The 20238-nt window shown below is 41.9% G+C and overlaps 3 protein-coding genes across 6 annotated transcripts; 1 reads left to right on the top strand and 2 right to left on the bottom strand.

Moving 5' to 3' along the window:
- Positions 1–388: 388 nt before the first annotated feature.
- LOC133836318 (centromere protein F) lies at positions 389–16499 on the top strand. 4 transcript variants are annotated; one of them, XM_062266712.1, is made up of 9 exons: positions 389–882; positions 978–1187; positions 1273–1319; positions 2137–3836; positions 3902–3991; positions 4184–4567; positions 4623–7274; positions 7305–8392; positions 8444–16499. In XM_062266712.1, the coding sequence occupies exons 1-9, from the start codon at positions 715–717 to the stop codon at positions 15149–15151; spliced, it is 13047 nt and encodes a 4348-aa protein (XP_062122696.1). In that variant the 5' UTR covers positions 389–714; the 3' UTR covers positions 15152–16499. The 4 variants fall into 4 exon arrangements, with proteins under 4 accessions (XP_062122696.1, XP_062122695.1, XP_062122697.1 ...); XM_062266711.1 differs by having other exon boundaries at positions 4623–8392; XM_062266713.1 differs by having other exon boundaries at positions 390–882; positions 4623–8092; positions 8462–16499.
- LOC133836324 (glycerophosphodiester phosphodiesterase 1) lies at positions 15893–18607 on the bottom strand. Its single transcript, XM_062266744.1, has 6 exons — positions 18364–18607; positions 17937–18258; positions 17669–17841; positions 17394–17598; positions 16578–16753; positions 15893–16499 (listed from the first exon to the last, which is right to left on the bottom strand). The coding sequence occupies exons 2-6, from the start codon at positions 18240–18242 to the stop codon at positions 16346–16348; spliced, it is 1014 nt and encodes a 337-aa protein (XP_062122728.1). The 5' UTR covers positions 18243–18258; positions 18364–18607; the 3' UTR covers positions 15893–16345.
- Positions 18608–18702: 95 nt separating this feature from the next.
- LOC133836668 (trypsin-4) lies at positions 18703–19735 on the bottom strand. The gene is made up of 4 exons (XM_062267260.1): positions 19143–19735; positions 19044–19084; positions 18902–18973; positions 18703–18837 (listed from the first exon to the last, which is right to left on the bottom strand). Exons 1-4 carry the CDS (start codon positions 19733–19735, stop codon positions 18758–18760), a joined length of 786 nt encoding a protein of 261 aa, XP_062123244.1. The 3' UTR covers positions 18703–18757.
- Between the last annotated feature and the right edge of the window lie 503 nt (positions 19736–20238).

Consider the following 20238-nt stretch of genomic DNA (forward strand, 5'->3'; position numbering starts at 1 on the left):
TTATCATGCGAGATACGTAACTGATTTATTTTGCACAGAAATAGTGAAACAACGAAGATATTGGTAGTTAACGGTTGTTTTATACTTTCAAAATTCCGGTAAATTCTAGTATTTTATTCTTTGCCCACCAGGGCTCGGCATTCCATCAACAACATTGATAGGAATTAAAAATATATTTAAGACATATCTTTAAACTAGATGCCGTAAATTAAATTAAATTATTTTATCATATATTTAACAAAGCTGTTTTTAATTATTTTACATTTATATTCAAATTGAAATAAAACATATTGCAATAAACACAAATAAGTTGGCAGCCCTAAGTCAATGGAAAATTGGTTGCTTTTGAATTTAACTGCATTTTTAGTTAGATTGGCAGGTCTTAACCGCGCGTCCCTTGCAAAGAGAATTCCTGTACAGAAAACCGGGCTGATAGTTGTAAAAACATTTACGAAAGTTTCAAGAAAATCATTTGAATAAACAAAATCATAATGAATAATTGTGTGTGCGTGCAAAATTTATAGTACTGCGTTCGTGTCTACGCTTTTCCTTAAAGCTTGGCTCTATTTTCACTTGCGGCTTCCTTTTTTTCTTTCTGCACCAAGCGAAAGTTGGTTGCAGCCGCCGCCAACACTCACACCGCCCACAAGCATTTTTTTTTGTATTTTGTTGTTTGTAGTACAATAAATTGTGGCCAATATTGGCTAATGTATAATGTCTCTGGATGGCGCGCAGTTGAGTTTCGTTGACGCCGCTGGCATTTCGGTGGCGCATGCAGCCAAAGGACGTAAATTCAATGTGGGCTCCTATCTAGGTTGCGATTTAGTGCTGCCCGATGCCGAGCGTCTTCACTGCGAGATACAATGTGATGCCTTTGGCAGGGTGAGTGACTGAAAATGCGCGCGTCTTGTGCGTATGTTTATCGATTTGGTAACAACTCTATATGTTTACATATATTTAACATCTTTACTATTTAGGTTACCATTTACAATCATTCCTGCACTGCACCCATTGTGCTCAACGACCAGGTTTTGCATGCAACTGCCAAGCGTCCGTTGATGCATGGTGCACGCATCCAGATCCTCAATAAAGTCTACACCTGGAATTTTCCCCAAAGGACTGAGGATGTCAGCACCCCAGAACGTGCTCCTCCCGAGCCAGCGGCCAATTCATCACCAAGCCTCAAAGTGAGTCTAGAATCCCCTCAATCTTTGGTACAGTTATACTAACTAATGTGTGGCGTCTTTTCGATATGTGCGTTTCTTTTTTAAGGGCCATCGACAACGTCGACAATTTGACAATCGCCTCACTGTGCACAAGTAAGTAAGAAGAACAAACAGCATGCCAGGTAGCCGGGCAGATGTTGATTGCATGCAAGCGAAAGAGAGAGGGGAAAGGCAGGCAGGCAACCCCTAAAACGGCTGCCATATGCTGAGAGTCATGAAAATCAAGACATTAAGATTCTAAAGATATGTTTTTATATTCTTATTCTATTTGTAATGCATGTTTCTACTACCAATAAATATAATGTTATATATTTTCTTTTAACAAATATTGGACTATTTAGCATTATTGCAAAATCTCCAACATAACATAATATGTATTAATTTGATATTAATGAACACGCTAGCTAATATTCAAATTCCAATAGAAAAAACATACATTTTTTTATATTAACTGTTTAACTTTGTTATAAAATAAACTAACTGCCAATTTTAAATCGAAAGATACTTATATTTAATTTTAATGTATTGGTTAAGTTAACAAACAACCAATACTTAGTTTTATTTTTGGTATTATTTTAAATTGTATATCAATTGTCGCCACAATATATCTATGATTGTTTCAAACAGCTAAATGCTTACTTACATTCTAATAATTTGTACATTTTATAACAATTATTATTATTTTCATTGAGAAAGTATCAAACTAACTATATTATTCGATTTTTATATGTGTATTTTATGAATGCTATTATCAATTACTATTTAACTTTATTGTAAGCTTAGCAAAATAACTATGGAATTTCTCCAGAAATTATTTTACATAAAAATTGAGAAACTAAGGCTTCTCAATATGAATGTAATTAATATTTTTAAGCATACATCTGATTTTATTGTTTTCGAATTATTTTAGCTTTCGGTATTCAATCAATTCCGATGATGAGGGCAACACATCCATAGAGTCGCGTGAACTGGAGACGTCTTCAGCTGAGATTGCTTCAAAGGACGAACCAGAGCCAGAACGCAGCATTACACCTCCAGCCAAAGAAGCTGACGAGACTTTGCCGAAGGTGGACTTGCTAGAAGCCACACAAAATAAGGAAAATACCAGCACACTGGGAAATAAATTAATGTTGCAATTATGTGCACGCTCTGACGTTGTAATCACCTCGTTTTCGCCACGCGAAACAGGCGTTAAAATTGAAAAGTCCTTTACATGTGTGCTGAAACCAACAGTATGTGTTACATTATCATCAGCGCCCTCGACACCCAAGAGCGTTTACAATACGCCCAAGAGTGTGCTCTCTGAACTGAACGAGGACAGCTGCAGTCGGGATTTACTTGAGTATAGCACGCCCTCCACATCGAAGAAGGCACAGGCTGCCAAACGACCGACATCCATGTTTCTTATTGATCTGACAACTCCGCAGAAACTTCGACCAACATTGAGCGTGACTCCAAAGCAAACGCCAAGCAGTGCAGCAGTTATTAGTGTGAATTCCACAGACATGTCATCGGATGAGTCTCCCATTGTTATAGACATAACCAACTCATCGACGCCGTCAAAGACACCATCAAAAATGCAACAAATGAGGGTATTGAAAACTCCGAAGGATCAGGTGCTGGCAGCTGGGGCCACGCCAAAGCGGACGCCGCAGTCTTTAATGAAACGAGCCCTTCTGACTAGCACCAAGAAGCAAATTGCAGCAAACACCAACACACCGACGACACCACAGGCCAAGACAAACCGACAATCGTTGCTCGAGACGCGTCGACAATGCCTAACAGCACCACGTCGACTGCCTTTCCATCCGCAACCGCAGTGGCGGACACCAGGACGACGCCAACTGCCAGCTTTGACAACCAAAGCACCGCAGACATCGCCACGAAAACGTCAATCGATGTCGTTGAGCAGTCCGCGCGACAATAAAATCTCAATGCTTCGAAAGACGCTGGCCGCCAATGCAAAGCTCAGTCCCACTGTTGGCATGAGCAACAAGTTGGTGGCGAAAGCACGACGCTCTCTTAATTCCCCAAAGACTGGATCACCCAAGCGCATAGCTTCACCAAGAGTGACGGCAAACGAATCATTAACACCAGACATGGCACACGACTCGACACGAGAGTTGAGTGTTACGTTTACCATTGATGATGATGATAATGATGAGCAGAACGCTACTGGAGCAGCATTGAAGGCGTTAATGTCTGAGGAATGCAGTATGAAGCAGCTCGTGGATGCAAATACAAGTAGCAAAGATCAAAGTAAACTCCTTAAAGATAACAGCATCACAACAGCGACTGACGAGATAAGCGGGAAGCATAGTACTCCCAATGACACAAGAGGCGACTCGTTAAACAAAACATTTGATTTGAATGTGTCTGCAACGAACAAAGATGCAACGGATGTTTCTATCAGAGATCAAGTGTCATCCACTTTAAAACCTGAAGTTGTTGAAGAGAATTGCGATTCTGCACCAGACAAAGACGTTGACAAATCGATACAAAAATTGACAACACAAGACGTGGACATAAGTTTAAATACACCGGACAATGTTGATGTTATTGAGGATAATATCTGCGAGGAGGTGCCCACAACTCCAACATATCAGGAAGGTGTGTCATTGTAATCTCTTGCTTGGTTCAAAATTTCATATTTACAAGTATTTACAAATTCACAGATTTCTTGGCGATTACAAGTGTGCATCTAGCTGAGGACACAATTTGTGAAGAGGTGCCTCCAAGTAATGAGGTCACTCCTATAACTGATAGTAAGTGTTTTCCCTTTGCTTTAACATTCCAAATCTGAACTGACTAAATGGTATAGTATATCAATAAACATTATGTTTAAGTGTCAATAGTTTTAAAAAGGAAATATTAAATAAGAAAAGATCATGATGAAACGTAATTTAATGCGGTTGCAATAAGTGTAATTATATTAAAATCTTTCACCTTTCCAACAGAACCAATTGAATCGGAAAAACAGGACGAGGTTGGTCCACCAGGTCAAACACCAATACCAAGGCGGTCTTCACGACGCTATTCTACTGATCAAAATACAGTCGGCTTAACCCCAAGGCGCAGCGTGCGTCGTGCATCTATGGAGGCCACCAATATGCTGGAGCAATGCTTGAAGCCCACTCGTCGTGCCTCTTGCTCTGCTGCCGTTGAAATACCAACTACCGCAGCTCTTGCGACGCCAAAGCGCAAGCGCCGCCTTACAGAAGAGCTATTAACGCCATCGCGCAAATCGCAACGTTTGCTGTGTACAACTCCGAAGAGAGCCGAGCCAGTAGACGAATCAGTTGGCGACATGGGTGTCATCATTGAAGAGGATGTTGTTAACGGTGAGTCGGCATATGAATATAGTGGAAATTTGTTGTTAATTCAAATCATTTGCAGCCGATGTGTTGCCCATTGTGACAGATGAGGATTACGGCTCCGAATTGCCGACAAAAGACGCTGATGAACCAGACAAAATTGACTACCACGGTATGCGAGAGCTACTCAAGACACCAAAAAGCTGCAGCACACCGCGTTTCAAAGGTCTGCTCGAAATGGTGCGCACTCCCAAAGTTTGTCCATCACCTATGTTGGGCAATATTGAGGAATTGCTGGAAACGCCTTCGACACCCAAGCGATCTTTAACTGTGAGTCGGGTTGAATTGGAACTCTCCAAGGCTGAGGCCTCTGACGATGCACAAGACAAGTACTTCACAACGCCTCGTGGTAAAAACCTAATGATACCAAACGATCCTGCCAGCGCAGTATTAAAGACAATTAATAAATCGCTGGCCACAACCACTGAGTACGATCTGAATGCGACAAATGCCACGCTGCACTTGGACAAAATCTTTGACGATGTTCTTGTTGCGGAGTCCACGGATCCTTCAATCGTTGTGAATAATTCCGAAAACGAAATTAATGTGACTGCCATAAGTACGGCGGCTGCTTCTGAAGCGGACCCCTTGTCGACGACAACGAATCCTGAGGCATGTGATACGGCAGGATCCGAAGTATTGATGAACGTGTGCTATGCGGAAACATCACACAAAGATCCCTTAACAAGCACTACATTTAAAGATGGAGGTAAAGTGAATCTAAATCTTAGCGCACTCAACGATGACAGCTGCGCAGATAGGGCCAAATCTTCAGACCTATGCGAAATGAGCGGTATTCAAGTGCTGGATCAAACAACGGACTCCATGTTCTCGGAACGATTGGTTTTGACTGGCGTGGAGTCTTGTGATGTTACTCTGGAAGAAACCAAGGCAACGGGAAATAATATACCTGAGGAGAAAAAAGATGAGCTGGCGGAAGGTTCAGACACCGATTCGATGGTTGGCTTGGCGGAACCTCTCGTTCTAAGCGACGATGAGGACGTTGTTGAAGAAGGAACTAATACCAACCAGGACATAATAAAGGAAGAAAAATCGAACGATTTTATCATTCCACCAAAAGAGATCCCAAAAAACAAAGAAGCAGACAAATCTGTTGTTGATCAAAATCGAGATGAAACTGTGGCAGAAGTGTCTGAAATTAACTCAGTAGAACAAAAGGAAGAAAGGTCAATTGATTTGACAGACGTCGAGAACGATCTGGAAGATAAACTGGATAGTACTCTAGGCGCAGTGCCAAGCATCAATGATCAGCGGAACAATGATCAGGATACTGAGACATCAAACAATCCAAATGAATCTCAGGAGGAAAATGATTTCGAGATTGACTTGGAAGTTTCGAGCATCGCTACAGATGTATCCTTATCACAGATCGAAGTAACACAAACATCAACAATTTACGGTGTTGATATGAGCCAAGTTTCAAGCAATATTCAAGGCAAAGAAACAGATAAGGAAGACTCAATGATTCAAGGAGTATCGCATGTTGAGCAATCAACTGAGAATGCTGTTAACAAATCCGCAGCTATTCTTACTGATAATAACGAAGACTTGCATAGTTTAAACCACGCAAAAAGTGTTGAGGCAATAACAGAGAATGATGAATCTATGGGACAACTTGAAGACACCGAAGCAAATACTACTGATGCGGATGTCAATTTTAATGCATCGAGTGATGGCAAAGCTGCAGAACTGACCTTAGAGTCTGCGAATGAATCTCTGCTGAATGACTCATGTGAATTGAATAAATCAAGTATTGGATTGAACAAAACAGGATCAGCAGCAGAAACAACAAGAGATGAAAGCATTTATTTGGTACCTACTGCGGAAGCCAGTGCCAATCCTTCAGACGAACCCGAAAATGATGCAGCTCCAAAAGAACTATCTGTAGATCTAGCAGTTAAAGATGAATCTATAATTGATGCTTCAACTACAGTGGCAGAAGAATCTTTGATTGAGACTATTTTTGTACAAAACAAGTCCGAGCTATGTGGAAAACAAGTTGAGGATGCTATTGTAACAAACGCTGAGGAAATATCAGACCAATATGAAAATGCGCCGAGCATCAAACATATCAGCAAAATCTCTGAGGCTGTCGAAGAGAAGAATGAAGTAGCTGATGTAGATAATTTAGAGAAAAATGCGACGTATGCTAATCCTGCAAATCCTATCCCAACAACATCCGAAGTAGATGCTGTATTGGAAATTAAAGATGTTTTGGCTGTTGTAGAAGATATGAGCGAATCTGAAATTAAACTGGATGCTTCTGTTTTAGATGAGGAAGAGAAAGAGTTACCCAATGATGAACACACTACCCAAATGCCAAATGAAGACTCTTCAATTGAAAAGAACGCATCAATTGTAGTTGAAACGGAAAAGAATGAAGAACAAATAGATAACAAATCATCGGATATATCATCGGAAAATGGGACAAGGCAACCTCAAGTTGACTTGGAATCAACAAGCGCAGAAGATTCAATATCTGAAAAGACAACAGAAGACCTTGCTGAGTACGTTCAGGATATCGCAGAAATGTCATTAAAATTGCATGAGGTGGCAAAGGATGCAAAGAACCATTCAGCGGAAACATCTAAATCTTCTGTAAATCTGCTAAATGAATCTGAAACTGACCTGGAAGCAACAAATGCCGATGTTTCATTAGCTGAAAAGACAACGGAGCAACTTGCTGAGCACATTCAGGATATCTCACAGATTTCATCAAATCTGGATGAAGTTGCAAAGGAAACATTACCTGAATCTTCTACAAATCCGCCAAACGAGCATGAAGTTGACCTGGAAGCAACAAATGTGCATTGTTCATTAGCTGAAACGACATCGGATGAGCACATTCGAGACATCGCAGATACGTCGACAAATTTGGATAAAGTGCCAACAGACCAATCTGAGAAAATATCCTTATCTTCTGTAACTGCGCCAAATGAATCTCAAGATGGCCTGGAAGCAACAACCGCAGATGATTCATTAGCTGAAAAGACAAAGGAGCAACTTGCAGAGCACATTCAGGATATCTCACAGATCTCATCAAATCTGGATGAAGTTGCAAAGGAAACATTACCTGAATCTTCTGTAAATTCGCCAAACGAGGCTGAACTTGACCTGGATGCAACAAATGTCGATGAATCACTGGCTAAAACGATATCGGATGAGGACATTCAACATTTCAAAGAAACATCGTCACATCTAGATGAAGTGCCAACCGACACAAAGGATCAAGCAGAGAAAATATCCTCATCTTCTGTAAGTGCCCTAAACGAATCTCAAGCTGACCCGGAAGCAAAACCAGCAAAACCGAATGCACCAATCGTAGACGAAATAGTAAAGAATGAAGAACAAATGGATAACCAAACATCGGAAAAGTCATCCACAACTTCGGCAAATGAGAGAAGTGAGCCTCAAGTTGACCTGGAAGCGAAAAGCGCTGATGATTCATCAACGAAAAATACCACGGAACAACTTGATGAGCACATTCAAGATCTGGATGATGGTCCAAAGGTAACGACGGACCAATCACCGGAAACGTTATCGTCTTCTCTGATTCCGCCAAACGAGTCTCAAGTTGACCTAGAAGCAAAAAATAAAGAAGATTCTGCGTCATCAAATCTGGACGAAGTGCAAAACGAAACTCAAGACGATCTTCAATGTTCAACGAATGCTGATGAATCCTTAATTTCAATGGATACTTCAGTATTTGATTTGGATAAAGAAGAGGACGACACAGAGAGGCAAACCCGTGAAACTTCAAAAACTCCTGTCGTTATACCGGAAGCGATTAAAACTGCACCAGATGTTCAAGAAGCAGCAAAGCTAGAAGAACAGGTTGACATAACAGCTCTTCAAAATGTATCAATATTAGATGATAAGTCGGCTACAAAATCGACTTTAGATGAGTCTTTAATTGAGCTAGATGATGACTCCGATAAAGAAGAGGAATCACTTATTGAAAAAGATTCCGAATCTATTTTAAAGTTACCAGAAGAAACATCGATCAATCTAGATAACACTGAAGTTATAGACCACGAGGAGTCCACAGCTGTTGATAATTCGGTGATTAATCTAGATGTATCTGTAGCTAAGCAAAGTGATGGAGTCACACCTTCAACTACTGCTGAGAAATCTACGAATGGAACTATTGGGAACGAAGCTAAAGCTAATTTGGAAAGTACGAATATAGATGAATCTCTGGTTGATCTGAGCTCATCTGATGTAACTGATATTGAAAATAATGAAGCAATTTCTGATGTACCCAAAATAACCCCTGCTGAAGCTGACATTGAAAAGGAAGAATCAGTTTCTAATGTTTCAGAAATATTACCATCTATGACCGAAGATGCTATTGTAGCTGTTCCAGAAGTATTATTATCTAGTGCTGAAAGCGATGTTGTCGCCGAAATTCAAATGAAAGGACCAGCCTCCGATGTTCCAGAAGAGATTGAAAAGGAAGAAACTGTTTCTGATGTTTCAGAAATATTAACATCTATGGCCGAAGACGCTATTGTAGCAGAAGTTGAAACTAAAGAAGTAGTTTCTAATGTTCCAGAAGTATTATCATCTAGTGCTGAAAGCGATGTTGCCGTCGAAATTCAAAAGAAAGGACGAGTCTCCGATGTTCCAGAATACTCAGCCCAAATAGATGAAAGCACAGCAGATAAACATGATGTTATGATGGAGGCTCCATTGACCATTGAAGAGCCACTTGAAAATGTCCAATCTACTTTGGCTGCTTCGACACAGGAAAATGAAGATCTTAGCAAAGAATACGTTTTTGAAGAATCGCTAACCACGTCAGAGCTGGGTGCAACAAATCAAAATACATCTAATATTTCTAGCCAATCTGCGTCTGCATGTGGCGACATGGAAGTGAAATTATCACAACCTATTCAAGAATCTGCTGTAGAAGAGGAAGCCGCTAATTCGAAGGAATTGACGCCAAGCTTTTATATGGAAGTCGATGATGCAACAGAGAAACTCGATGCTGAAATCGATTCTATAAGGGATGAAAATAATGATTCGAAGGCAATCGGAAAATCGCGAGAGGAAAGCAAGGTGGCTATTGTTTTGGATGCCAGTTGCAGCGCCGAAATTACGGAGAAAAGTTTGTCCATGGATACAATTGCGAAGCAGATTCCTAGTGCGTCGGGTATGGTGAGTGAATTGGATATCAGCCAAACAACGATGCTAGTCGATTGTGAAAACACAACAAGGCAGACAGAAGAAAAAGAATCCGACCGTGTTATGAGTGAGGTACCATCTCAATCAAAAGAAGCAAAATCTACACCAACCGACGAGGCGACAGTAGAGATTCTCGATAGTGATGAAGAAGAAGACATGACCCAAAAAAGAAAGTCGACAGAAAATGCGGCCAAAAACTCTGAAAGTTCTGCGACAATTGAAGTGCCAACAAAATCAGCGGAACCAGAACTTGCTTTCGAAATTGATAACGATAAAGTGGATTTGGAGAAATGTTTGAATGTTCCAAGCACGACAATTCAAAGCGAAAGCTCTAAGCACGATGAAAAGAAACTACCAAAATCTCCAAATGAAGTAATTCAATTAGCACCAACCATAGAGTCAACACCAGCTGTGGAATCGACAGTAGAGATTATTGACAGCGAGGAAGAAGCCAAGGAGGTGGACATGAAACCTGCAAAAAATGTAGACAATAACAAATCGCAGATGATCGCAAGTCCTTCGACAATTGCTTCTATATCAATAGACATTAAACCAAAACAATCTGATGAACTTGCTGAAGAGATTTCTAATGATAATGATGGTGCAGAAATATCAACCGCGAATGCAGGCTCAACAAGTCGAAGCGCACCTTCGACAAATGACGATCACAAAGATGGATCACCATCAGAAATAGTCAGTGAACCGGCAGTTGAGATTATTGACAGTGATGGTGATGTTTCTAATCAATCAAAGATATGTGTGGACGAAGCTGTCAAAAACTCACCACCTGCACTGGACAAAAAATCCGCAATTGAAATTGAGGTGGAGAAACATGCCAATCAGGATGCCGGTATCGAGATTGAAGTATCGAAAAAACTCGAAGTAGAAAAGGAATCAAGTCAAAGAGCAGCACCATCTGCATCTGCTCAGTTGGTTGCGAGTGATGCTAAGCATATAAATCTGACTGGGGAAAAAATAGAAGCACGAAATAAGTCAGAAGAAGTGGTAATTGACATAAGTTCTTCAGATGAAGAGTCGTTGACACATGCTACTAGTCAAAAAGTAAATCAAGTGTCACACGAAAAAGTTGTGTTAGAATCTGGTGGAAAATTTAAGTCAGACGATAAGGAAATATTAACTGAACAACATTCACTTGAAACTGAAAATTCATCAGATTTAATAATGGATGCAAACCCAATGAATGTTTTGAAACGTCGTCGCCAGTCTTCGACTTTAGAAACTTCCAACGACACTACTAAAGTGGCCCAAGCAACGCCAAAGCGTCGTGGTCGCAAGGATGATCTCGTCCATGAAGATATTAAACAAATACATTTCACAATGGACGTACATAAGGTTTCCGGGAATGTGGAAGAGACTACTGATTCGTCCCACAAATCGCATGCAGAAACCGTTGACTTGGAAAAGCCAAACATAAGCAGACGTAAATCGATTACTAAAAATGTTGAAACGGAAGTTAAGAAAGATGTCAAGGCTACAACTTCACAGCCGGAAATTAACACAGATAAACCTAAGCGACGTGGCCGAAAACCTGCAACGGATATCACCGAGACTGAAGTCCATGAGAAACTGTCAGAAACCATTGACTTGAACAAACCAAAGTGTGGCGGACGTAAATCATCAGGGATCGAAGCGCAAGTTGAAGAGATAGACAGTCCTATTGAAGTGAAGCAACAAGAAAGCGTTGACTTGGATAAACTCAAGCAACGAGAACGAAAATCTTCTGCAATGCTTGCTGTAACTGAATCCCAAGTTGTCGAGGAAATAACCGTCGAAGCAGCAGAAACGGTCGACACTGAAATTCCAACCGAACCCAAGCGGCGAGGACGAAAACAAGCAAAAATAGTCGAAGCCAAAGTGATTTCGTCGGCTGAAGTTTCTGAAATCGAATCCGAAATGGAGACTAAAGAAGTAATCAAAGTAGATATTCAAACTGAAGAACAACAAGGAAAAGTAGAAAACCTGGAGAAACCTAAGCCACGAGGACGTAAACCATCGATCGGAGAGACCGAAATCCCCGCGGGAGATAAGCCAAGTCGAGCAGGACGCAAACCTTCGGCGGAAATTTCCGAAACTAAAGACCACGTCGCAGAGATAAATGAATTGGAGAAACCCAAAAGACGAATTCGCAAAGCTTCTGCAGAAGTTGTGGAAGCTACAGCCAATCTCGATGTGAAAAAATATGAACTCAATCGTAGAGCATCAGTTGATGTAGCTATTGTTGAGCAACACGAAGCTGTAATTCACAAAGAGAAGACGTCAACTATTGAGGCCGTTAAAGACAACCCAAGGCGTCGCAATCGCAAAGTTTCATCGGAAGTCACAGAAGCGTTAGAACCCATAAATCAGACAGAAAAGAAACCAGTCCGAAATACACGTAAAGCTTCAGCAGAAACCGTTGAGATTGACAATGAAGAAAAGGAGCACTTGCCAATAATTGTGGAAGCAACGGAGCCAGAGCAAAAGAAACAGAGGCTTGATAAAACAACTGAATCGGACGCCGATAAGAGGGTCAACGCACGCGGTCGCAAAAAATCTGTCTCTGCGGAACAGCCGCCCGAAGCTGTTGAGGTGTCGGGGTCGCGTGAAAAGACCACAACTCGTCGGGGGCGTAAGGCAACCAATGATGAGCCACTGATAACACCACCAGCGGAGATTGTTGAGGCAACAACTTCGCAAGATAAGACGACAGCTCGTCGGGGGCGTAAGGCAACCAATGATGAGCCCCTGGCGATACCACCAGCGGAGATTGTTGAGGCAACAACTTCACGTGGAAAAAGTGCAAATCGTCGTGGACACAAAGCTACCGTGGAAGCGGAACCTTTGCCAACGTCTCCAGCTGAGATTGTTGAGGCAACAACTTTACAAGAAAAGAGCGCAACTCGTCGAGTGCGTAAGGCAAGCAATGATGAGGCACTGTCAACACCACTAGCAGAGATTGTTGAGGCAACAACTTCGCAACATAAGACGACAGCTCGTCGGGGGCGTAAGGCAACCAATGATGAGCCCCTGGCGATACCACCAGCGGAGATTGTTGAGGCAACAACTTCACGTGGAAAAAGTGCAAATCGTTGGGAACACAAGACTACAGTGGAAGAGGAACCTTTGCCAACGCCTCCAGCTGAGATTGTCTTGGCAACAACATCACAAGAAAAGACCACAGCTCGTCGGGGACGTAAGGTAACCAATGATGAGCCCCTGGCGATACCACCAGCGGAGATTATTGATGTACCAACTTCACGTGGAAAAAGTGCAAATCGTCGTGGACCCAAGGCTACCGTGGAAGAGGAACCTTCGCCAACACTACCATCAGAGATTGTCGAGACAACAACTTCACAAGAAAAGACCACAGCTCGTCGGGGGCGTAAGGTGACCAATGATGAGCCCCAGGCGATACCACCAGCGGAGATTATTGAGGTACCAACTTCACGTGGAAAAAGTGCAAATCGTCGTGGACCCAAGGCTACTGTGGAAGAGGAACCTTTGCCAACACCGCCAGCAGAGATTGTCGAGGCAACAACTTCACAAGAAAAGACCACAGCTCGTCGGGGGCGTAAAGCAACCAACGATGAGCCACTGGCAGCACCGCTAGCAGAGATTGTTGAGGCAACAACTTCGCAAGATAAGACGACAGCTCGTCGGGGGCGTAAGGCAACCAATGATGAGCCTCAGGCGATACCACCAGCGGAGATTGTTGAGGTACCAACTTCACGTGGAAAAAGTGCAAATCGTCGTGGACGCAAGGCTACCGTGGAAGAGGAACCTTTGTCAACACCGCCAGAGATTGTGGAGGTAAATTCCCAAGAAAAGAGTGCAATTCGTAGTAGACGCAAGGCCACAGTTGATGAAGAAGTGTCCAGCGTGCAAGCCGTTGATGCAGCTGAGCTTAAACCGAAACGTCGTGCTCGAAAAGCATCTGCTGAAATAGTTCATACCGAAGTTCAGCCTCTGGAGCCAACTGAGCAGGCCACAAGACGTGCTCGTGGAGCAAGCGCTGATGTGGCAGCAGAAACGGAGACCGCGGTCGAGAAGAAGACAACTCGACGCGTTCGCAAACCGTCTGCAAATGTCGACGTCATCGTGGAAGAGGCGACGCCGCCTAAAAAAGCACCAGCTCGCCGAGGACGTAAGGCATCTTTATCAGCTGCTGTTCTTGATGAAGCGGAGAAACAAGATCATGCAATTGAACTTGCCACTGTTGCCAGTGCTATAATCTCTCCTAGGCCACAGGTGCTTAGCTCGGAGGATGAGTTAACGCCACGGCGTCGTGAAGGACGCAACTTGCCACGTAAAAACTATGACGAAACTTCGGATGAAGACAAGCCGGGATCATCCCGTAAAGCGCGTAAGCCCGTTGCCAGCAAAGCAGCTGTCGCCGCTGCAGTCTCGCCACTTCCGAAGCCTACAACACCAACGAAGCAGAAGTCTTCGGTGGAAATTGCAGTAGAGCCAGTGACGGGTACACAAACACCAATTGCTACGATAATACCCGCAGACTTAACCAGTTCACAGAAGCGCGAAGGTCGAAATATGCCGCGCAAGAATTACAATGAAACATCAGATGATGAGAAGCCGGCTTCATCACGTGGACGTAGGGTTCGTCAGCCAACGATTAAGGCCCTAGAATTGCTGGTAGACTCTGCTTCACGGCCAGTAACGCCGAAGCGGCGCGGTAAGGCAAAGGCAGCTGATAGCGCAGCAGCAGCAACTGAGGGTGATACTGATGAGCCACCAGAGAAGAAAATCATTTTGGAAGAGTCAACGCCAGTTGCTGCCAAGGCTCGTGGAGGCGCAAAAGGCAGTAAGGTACATGTTGCCGAAGAAGTCACAGAAGCTGTACCAGCCAAACGTGGTGCACGCTCTCGTAAGGAGAGCGCCACTATTCAGGCAGATGAGCCCGACATCGAAGTAGAAGTGAAGCAACCAGCGAAACGTAATGAGCGCGGAGGCAGCGCTCGCAAAGCCAAAGCAGACGAGGATGCTGCAGATGGGCAGCCACCAATTAAGAAAGTTCGAGGCGGAGCACGCGCAAAGACACCTGTTGTAGCAGAATCAGTAGCGGATCCCGATGTTGAGGAACCCAAAGAGGTGCCGGTCACCAAGCGAGCGACGGCAGCACGGGGACGCAACGCTCGCGTTGCCAAAGTCGTTGATGAAGTGGCAACTATTACGGAGACCCCGCCAACTCGTACTGGACGTGGTCGTAAGGTGCACTTTGAAGCCATAGAAGACACGGCGTCGGTGGCAGTAGCAGTGGCAAAGGAAGCGCCACAGCCCGTTGCAGATGAAGCTCCCAAACGTGCCACACGCTCTCGCCGAAAATAATCATTTCTTGATAACTTTTATTCATTTGTTTAATTAATTATTTGAAATTTTAGTTTTAAGTTGAACACTTATTTTTGTTTATTGATTATGCCTCCTGTGTACAAAAGGAAAATGTTTACAGCACGGTAATATAGCTATGTATGTATTGTTAATTTTACGTTTAAATAAATCAAGAGAGTTCTACGTTACTCGGAGAAGCAAAAAATATATAAAAGTCGCGCGCTCAAGAACGCAAAACATAAAATCTAGATATACGTATATAAAATACATAATGCATATTATATATACATATACTTAATTTGAGACATCAATAACTTACCTTCTAAGGACTCTCATGAAGATTTCTAATAAAGAAAATTTCCAAAAAATCACCTACAAGAACTTTTACATTATCTCATTAAAATGATCAACAAATTAAAGTTCGCAATTTATTTTTATTTCTCTTTATAGTTTGTTATGCAAATACATTACGAATCGAGATGCATAGTTAGAAAATAGTTTTGCTTTTTGGTATAATCGTATAACTAATGTTCGTTCTTATTCTCCGACTAATCCATTTCATATTCTCGTTCGACATACCTAAGAAATTGTTCGATTCTACGTAACATGGACTACAAAAAATGTTTGGTATAATAAAGTCAAAATTTGCGTACAAAAAGCTGCCTATAGTAAATATAAATAATGTATATTGTTTGTGTATTTAGTACATACATATAAATAGAAAGACCTTAGCTTACAAGGTTTTTGAGAACATTTCGTGGCAGCATTTTTCATGTATTTTGTGCCGGTTTGTGAAAGCATCTGATGTTGTTAAATATAAAATGGGAAAACATACATATAATTAACAACAAAATAAACAAAAATTCTGCATATAAACATGATTAAGGACGTTTGAGGATTCCAGCACCAGCTCCTCTTATAGTAATAATAAATAAATAGCATCTACGTCAAATATAAAGCACAATAATCTTAAGTGAAAATTATACGAGTAGTTTCACTGGATCGTCATTGGGTAATACTATTTCATAAGCTTCCTCGAAAGTTTATATTAGTATAGAACACATATCAAATGTGCAGCAGAAGCAAATAAATTAAATCAAATAGATTGTGCATGAAAGCTACCTAAATAAATTGTAAATGCAAATGATTTGTGTGCGCGCACGATTTTTGTTGCTGTTGTGTGTGTTCGTGTTTTTAGGCTTTCATTAAGAGATGCGGCTCGGAACGCAATGAGTCCGTAAGGTATTGCGTTTTCATTGTTTTTTGAAAATAGCGTTTCTCGTTCGGCGAATTCACCATGTAAACAATTGGACGTACGCCCACATTGCGCCACAGATCGCCGATGTGTCTGCAACAAAGCCAAAAAGAAGAAGCAACAATTGGAGCATTACAAAATACTTCGAATCGTATTTAATGAATTACTTACAAATTAAAATCCTCCTTGTTTAGGAAGACAACACTAATGCCGATTACAGGAGCAATAATGTTGCGTAGAATTGCACCATAAATTGAGGTAATAAGTGTCGAGGACTTTAGTATGGACAGCGATAGATAACTCTCATGCCACAGGCCACAGATTATTTCGGGTCTCAGTTTGCGCAACTGTGAAAGATAAGAACATTAAAGGTTTGTTAAATTTAGGTTGTAGATAGTGTTTTGGAACTGCCTTTTGGGTAGATAGGAATTATAGCTTGTCACTGAAGAAACTATTAAACTTTTATCTTATGCATTTGTACATAGTATTAAAATTATGTACATATGCTAAAATATAAATAACGATAAATAATCATAACGAAATATTCATTTACGGAATAAATACATTCATATGTATGCAATGCATACTATGCATATGTTTGTGAATTAGTACATCTAGAACTCAAAACATATACATACATATGTATATAAATGTTAAGACTCATGAAAGTTCTGAGGTAATCTAAATTATTAAAACATTAAAATTAAAAATCTCAAAAAGTATAAGCATAGTAGACACAACACTAAATAAACAGAAAAAGCTAACTATAGAGTTCAATACATTTTAAGTTCAAGAACGAATTTTAACGATGCAAATACATAAATCGAACTAGCTTGCTTTGGTCACTTCACAGTCTACACCAAAGAGCAGGTATCTCACAGTCAAGCACAATCGACTTTAACTCGCATTGTTATGCCTAAAAATAGCCGTGATTGTCCATTATGCTGTATTGTGTGTAATCTACGCCTAATGGATTCGGAATTCTACCTGATAAATGGCCAGTGGCGAGCGACTAATGACAATGGTCCGCTGCGTGAATGTTTCATGGGCATGCATGAATTTCTGCAGCTGATCGATCATGAGGGCGCTGGTATCCTGCAAATGCAGGAAGAGAGTGGGCGCAGTGCTTTGCTCCTCCAGAAAATCGGCAAGTTGCTTGATCGTGCACACGGATTCAGCTTCGAATTGCGAACTGCAATTAAAGGGAATTATATTTAATGTTGTAATAATGGTAATAGCATAAAATGACTTTTTTTTGTTACCCCATGGGATGGTGATCCGTGATGTTCAGCTGCTGCAGCTCGTGCAGCGTGTGATGCGACAGGTTGCCAGTTAAAGAGGCACGCTCCACAGTCAGCCGATTAGCTATAACAATCTCATTGCAGGACGTAATGCCGGCATCCAGGAGCACATTACGATAGCCACGTGCGAGACACTGCAATGCCAAGAAAAGGGATGTTATCGATTTTTTGTCTGTGTGCGCTAAAAATCAACCACCGATGATTGCTGACGTCACACACATACACTCACCTTTTTCACAGCTGCCTTGGAGTTCTCGGGCGCATCGTAGCCGGCACCACGATTAGCGATGGGCCAATAATTGGGCCAATCGTCTGGTGTGTTAAGCAGACTGAGCAAACGCTTCTCGTTGGGGCTGCGTTGAAGCTTGACGAATTTCGATGCCACACAAATGATGATCAGCGTCAGTGTGCCCCAAGGTATGGCAAGGTTACAGAAGAACCAGAACACATTGAAGCAGAAGAAGATGAGGCTCATCGAGCAGCAGAGCAGCTTATAGATCATTTTGAGACACAGCCAGAACCAGCGCCACCACATTCACCACACCTCAAGACTTTTGTTGTTGTTGTGCAGAAGCAGATTACAAAATTATGCATGTGTGTTAGGTTTATTTATAAATACATTTACACTGTTGGTTTTGTTGCTAATTTGCATTTACCCCAATAAGAAGAATGCGCGCCGTCGACCACCGCCCCGTTGTCGTTACCACTCCCACAATTTGCCTGCTGGTTATATGCGTAAAACGCCCGGTGTTTTTATTCGATTTTCCGGCACAATTCGTTGAAATGAAATCCTCGCTTGCAACCGATTAAATTGCAATAACACAGCCAAGGCGGACAAAAAAAACCGTCACTTTAATCTAATTGCAGCCGAATTGAAGTGTGCGTAAATTTTCCAATAAGAACTTTGATTAGTGATGTGCATTTGCTGGCTGAGCATCGTTAAAAACTATCGATAACAGCATGCGGCAAAATATTCGCGCGCTCAATTTAAAATTAAATACACATAGTAATTGTCACGCAATATAGGTTTATTGACTTTTATGAGTTTATTTACAGCTTTGTCAGCAGGCGAACCCAGCGCCTTATAGATGGATGTGCTAAGCGCGTGTAGACACCAGGATAATATGGGTCTGCAAATAATATGAGAGGTTAACAAACCAATTGCTAGCAAAATGCAACTAATTGTCGAGCTACCTGCACAGCCCACACCCCAGGAAACAATGCCAATCAATTTTCCTTGAGCGGTTAAAGGTCCCCCGCTATCTCCTACAATGTAAAATGTAAAAATTAGTCACAATTGAGCAATGACTCATGAGCAAGCTAATAACAAACTCACCCTGACAAGCATCCGTGTTGCGAGCAGCCGCACAGAACATGCTAACGACAAACAGAAGATATTAATTAGGTATTTGGTAATCATATCTTTCTTACTTACGCCTCACTCACTCCGCCGTGGAAACTCAAGTCGCGCTGACATTTTGCTTGATTTACTGTCTGAACCGTCGTGTACTTCAATACCGAAGATAACATGGCTTCCGAGCTGCTCATATGCCCCCAGCCGGATACAATGGCCGAAACATTTTCCTCGATGGCCTCGCCAGCTTCTGGCAAACGAATTGGCTTCACATTGGCATCCATGGTCAAGGCACCGGGCAGAGTGCGCATCAGGGCTACATCGAAATTCATGTCGCTAGCATCGTACGAGGGGTGCTTATAGATAGTGCGAACCGACATTATGCTTCCACCGCTGGAGCGCTTAACACTACCCAATCTCAGCGTGAACTCTTGTGGCTGATTCTCGTGGCCGTCGACACAGTGGGCAGCGGTTATGGCCCAGCTGCCATCCAGCACGGAGGCGCCACAGATATGCACGGTTAGACGGCGCAAGGACATTTGATATGGAAACTCGCCTTCGCGAGCATCGCGTCCGTTGACAATGCGTCCGTCTGGACGACGATTGACATCCGCATTGGCGCTGATCCAGGAAAGGGCGAAGATCAGAATAACAGCGAGTAGAATGCTCTGCATGCTGCCGTTGACTCTTCGAAACTAAACGACAGCTGTTAATCATTGACGGAGTTTTGCTTGGCAGAAAATTAGATATACGAGCGTGTCTGTCTGTCTGTGTTGCAGTTTGCGTCTTCATTATCAATTCTCTCCGTTATCAGGTCTTGTACCTTATTTCAGCTGAACTCAATTGGTAACTATAATTAACAATTGTCAGTGGGTGTGTTGTTTTGATTTTTACTGATTTTTTTATTGCTTAAAATCAATGACAATGAACTTCCGCTTGTCTTATTTCAGGGGAAAAGGGAAAATCCAATAGTATTCGGATTTCAGGGTTTTCCCAATCACAAATCAGATGTAAACAGGAGTAATTAATTATTAATTGATTACTTCTTAAAGAGTATGCGTAACAAACGAAGCTATTTTCATTTCATATTTTTGCTTCTCGTTATTAGTAGAAATTCAAATTTAACGGATCATATACTCGATTATTTCCAAGTATCGATTTAACCAGCTCAAATAAT

This window comes from Drosophila sulfurigaster, chromosome 2R (assembly GCF_023558435.1).
Source record: "Drosophila sulfurigaster albostrigata strain 15112-1811.04 chromosome 2R, ASM2355843v2, whole genome shotgun sequence".
NCBI classification, from domain to species: domain Eukaryota; kingdom Metazoa; phylum Arthropoda; class Insecta; order Diptera; family Drosophilidae; genus Drosophila; species Drosophila sulfurigaster.

What these genes read in the sequence shown, in the direction of transcription:
- LOC133836324 (XM_062266744.1), bottom strand. Translation starts at nt 18,242, where the DNA reads ATGTGGTGGCGCTGGTTCTGGCTGTGTCTCAAAATGATCTATAAGCTG. An exon ending in CGCCACTGGCCATTTATCAG is followed by an intron (nt 16,754 to 17,393) that starts GTAGAATTCCGA and finishes TATCTTTCACAG; the next exon opens with TTGCGCAAACTGAGACCCGA. An exon ending in AACAAGGAGGATTTTAATTT is followed by an intron (nt 16,500 to 16,577) that starts GTAAGTAATTCA and finishes GCTTTGTTGCAG; the next exon opens with ACACATCGGCGATCTGTGGC.
- LOC133836668 (XM_062267260.1), bottom strand. Translation starts at nt 19,735, where the DNA reads ATGCAGAGCATTCTACTCGCTGTTATTCTGATCTTCGCCCTTTCCTGG. An exon ending in CAACACGGATGCTTGTCAGG is followed by an intron (nt 18,974 to 19,043) that starts GTGAGTTTGTTA and finishes TTTACATTGTAG; the next exon opens with GAGATAGCGGGGGACCTTTA. An exon ending in CTGGGGTGTGGGCTGTGCAG is followed by an intron (nt 18,838 to 18,901) that starts GTAGCTCGACAA and finishes TATTATTTGCAG; the next exon opens with ACCCATATTATCCTGGTGTC.
- LOC133836318 (XM_062266711.1), top strand. Translation starts at nt 715, where the DNA reads ATGTCTCTGGATGGCGCGCAGTTGAGTTTCGTTGACGCCGCTGGCATT. An exon ending in AATCGCCTCACTGTGCACAA is followed by an intron (nt 1,320 to 2,136) that starts GTAAGTAAGAAG and finishes GAATTATTTTAG; the next exon opens with CTTTCGGTATTCAATCAATT. An exon ending in AACTCCAACATATCAGGAAG is followed by an intron (nt 3,837 to 3,901) that starts GTGTGTCATTGT and finishes ACAAATTCACAG; the next exon opens with ATTTCTTGGCGATTACAAGT.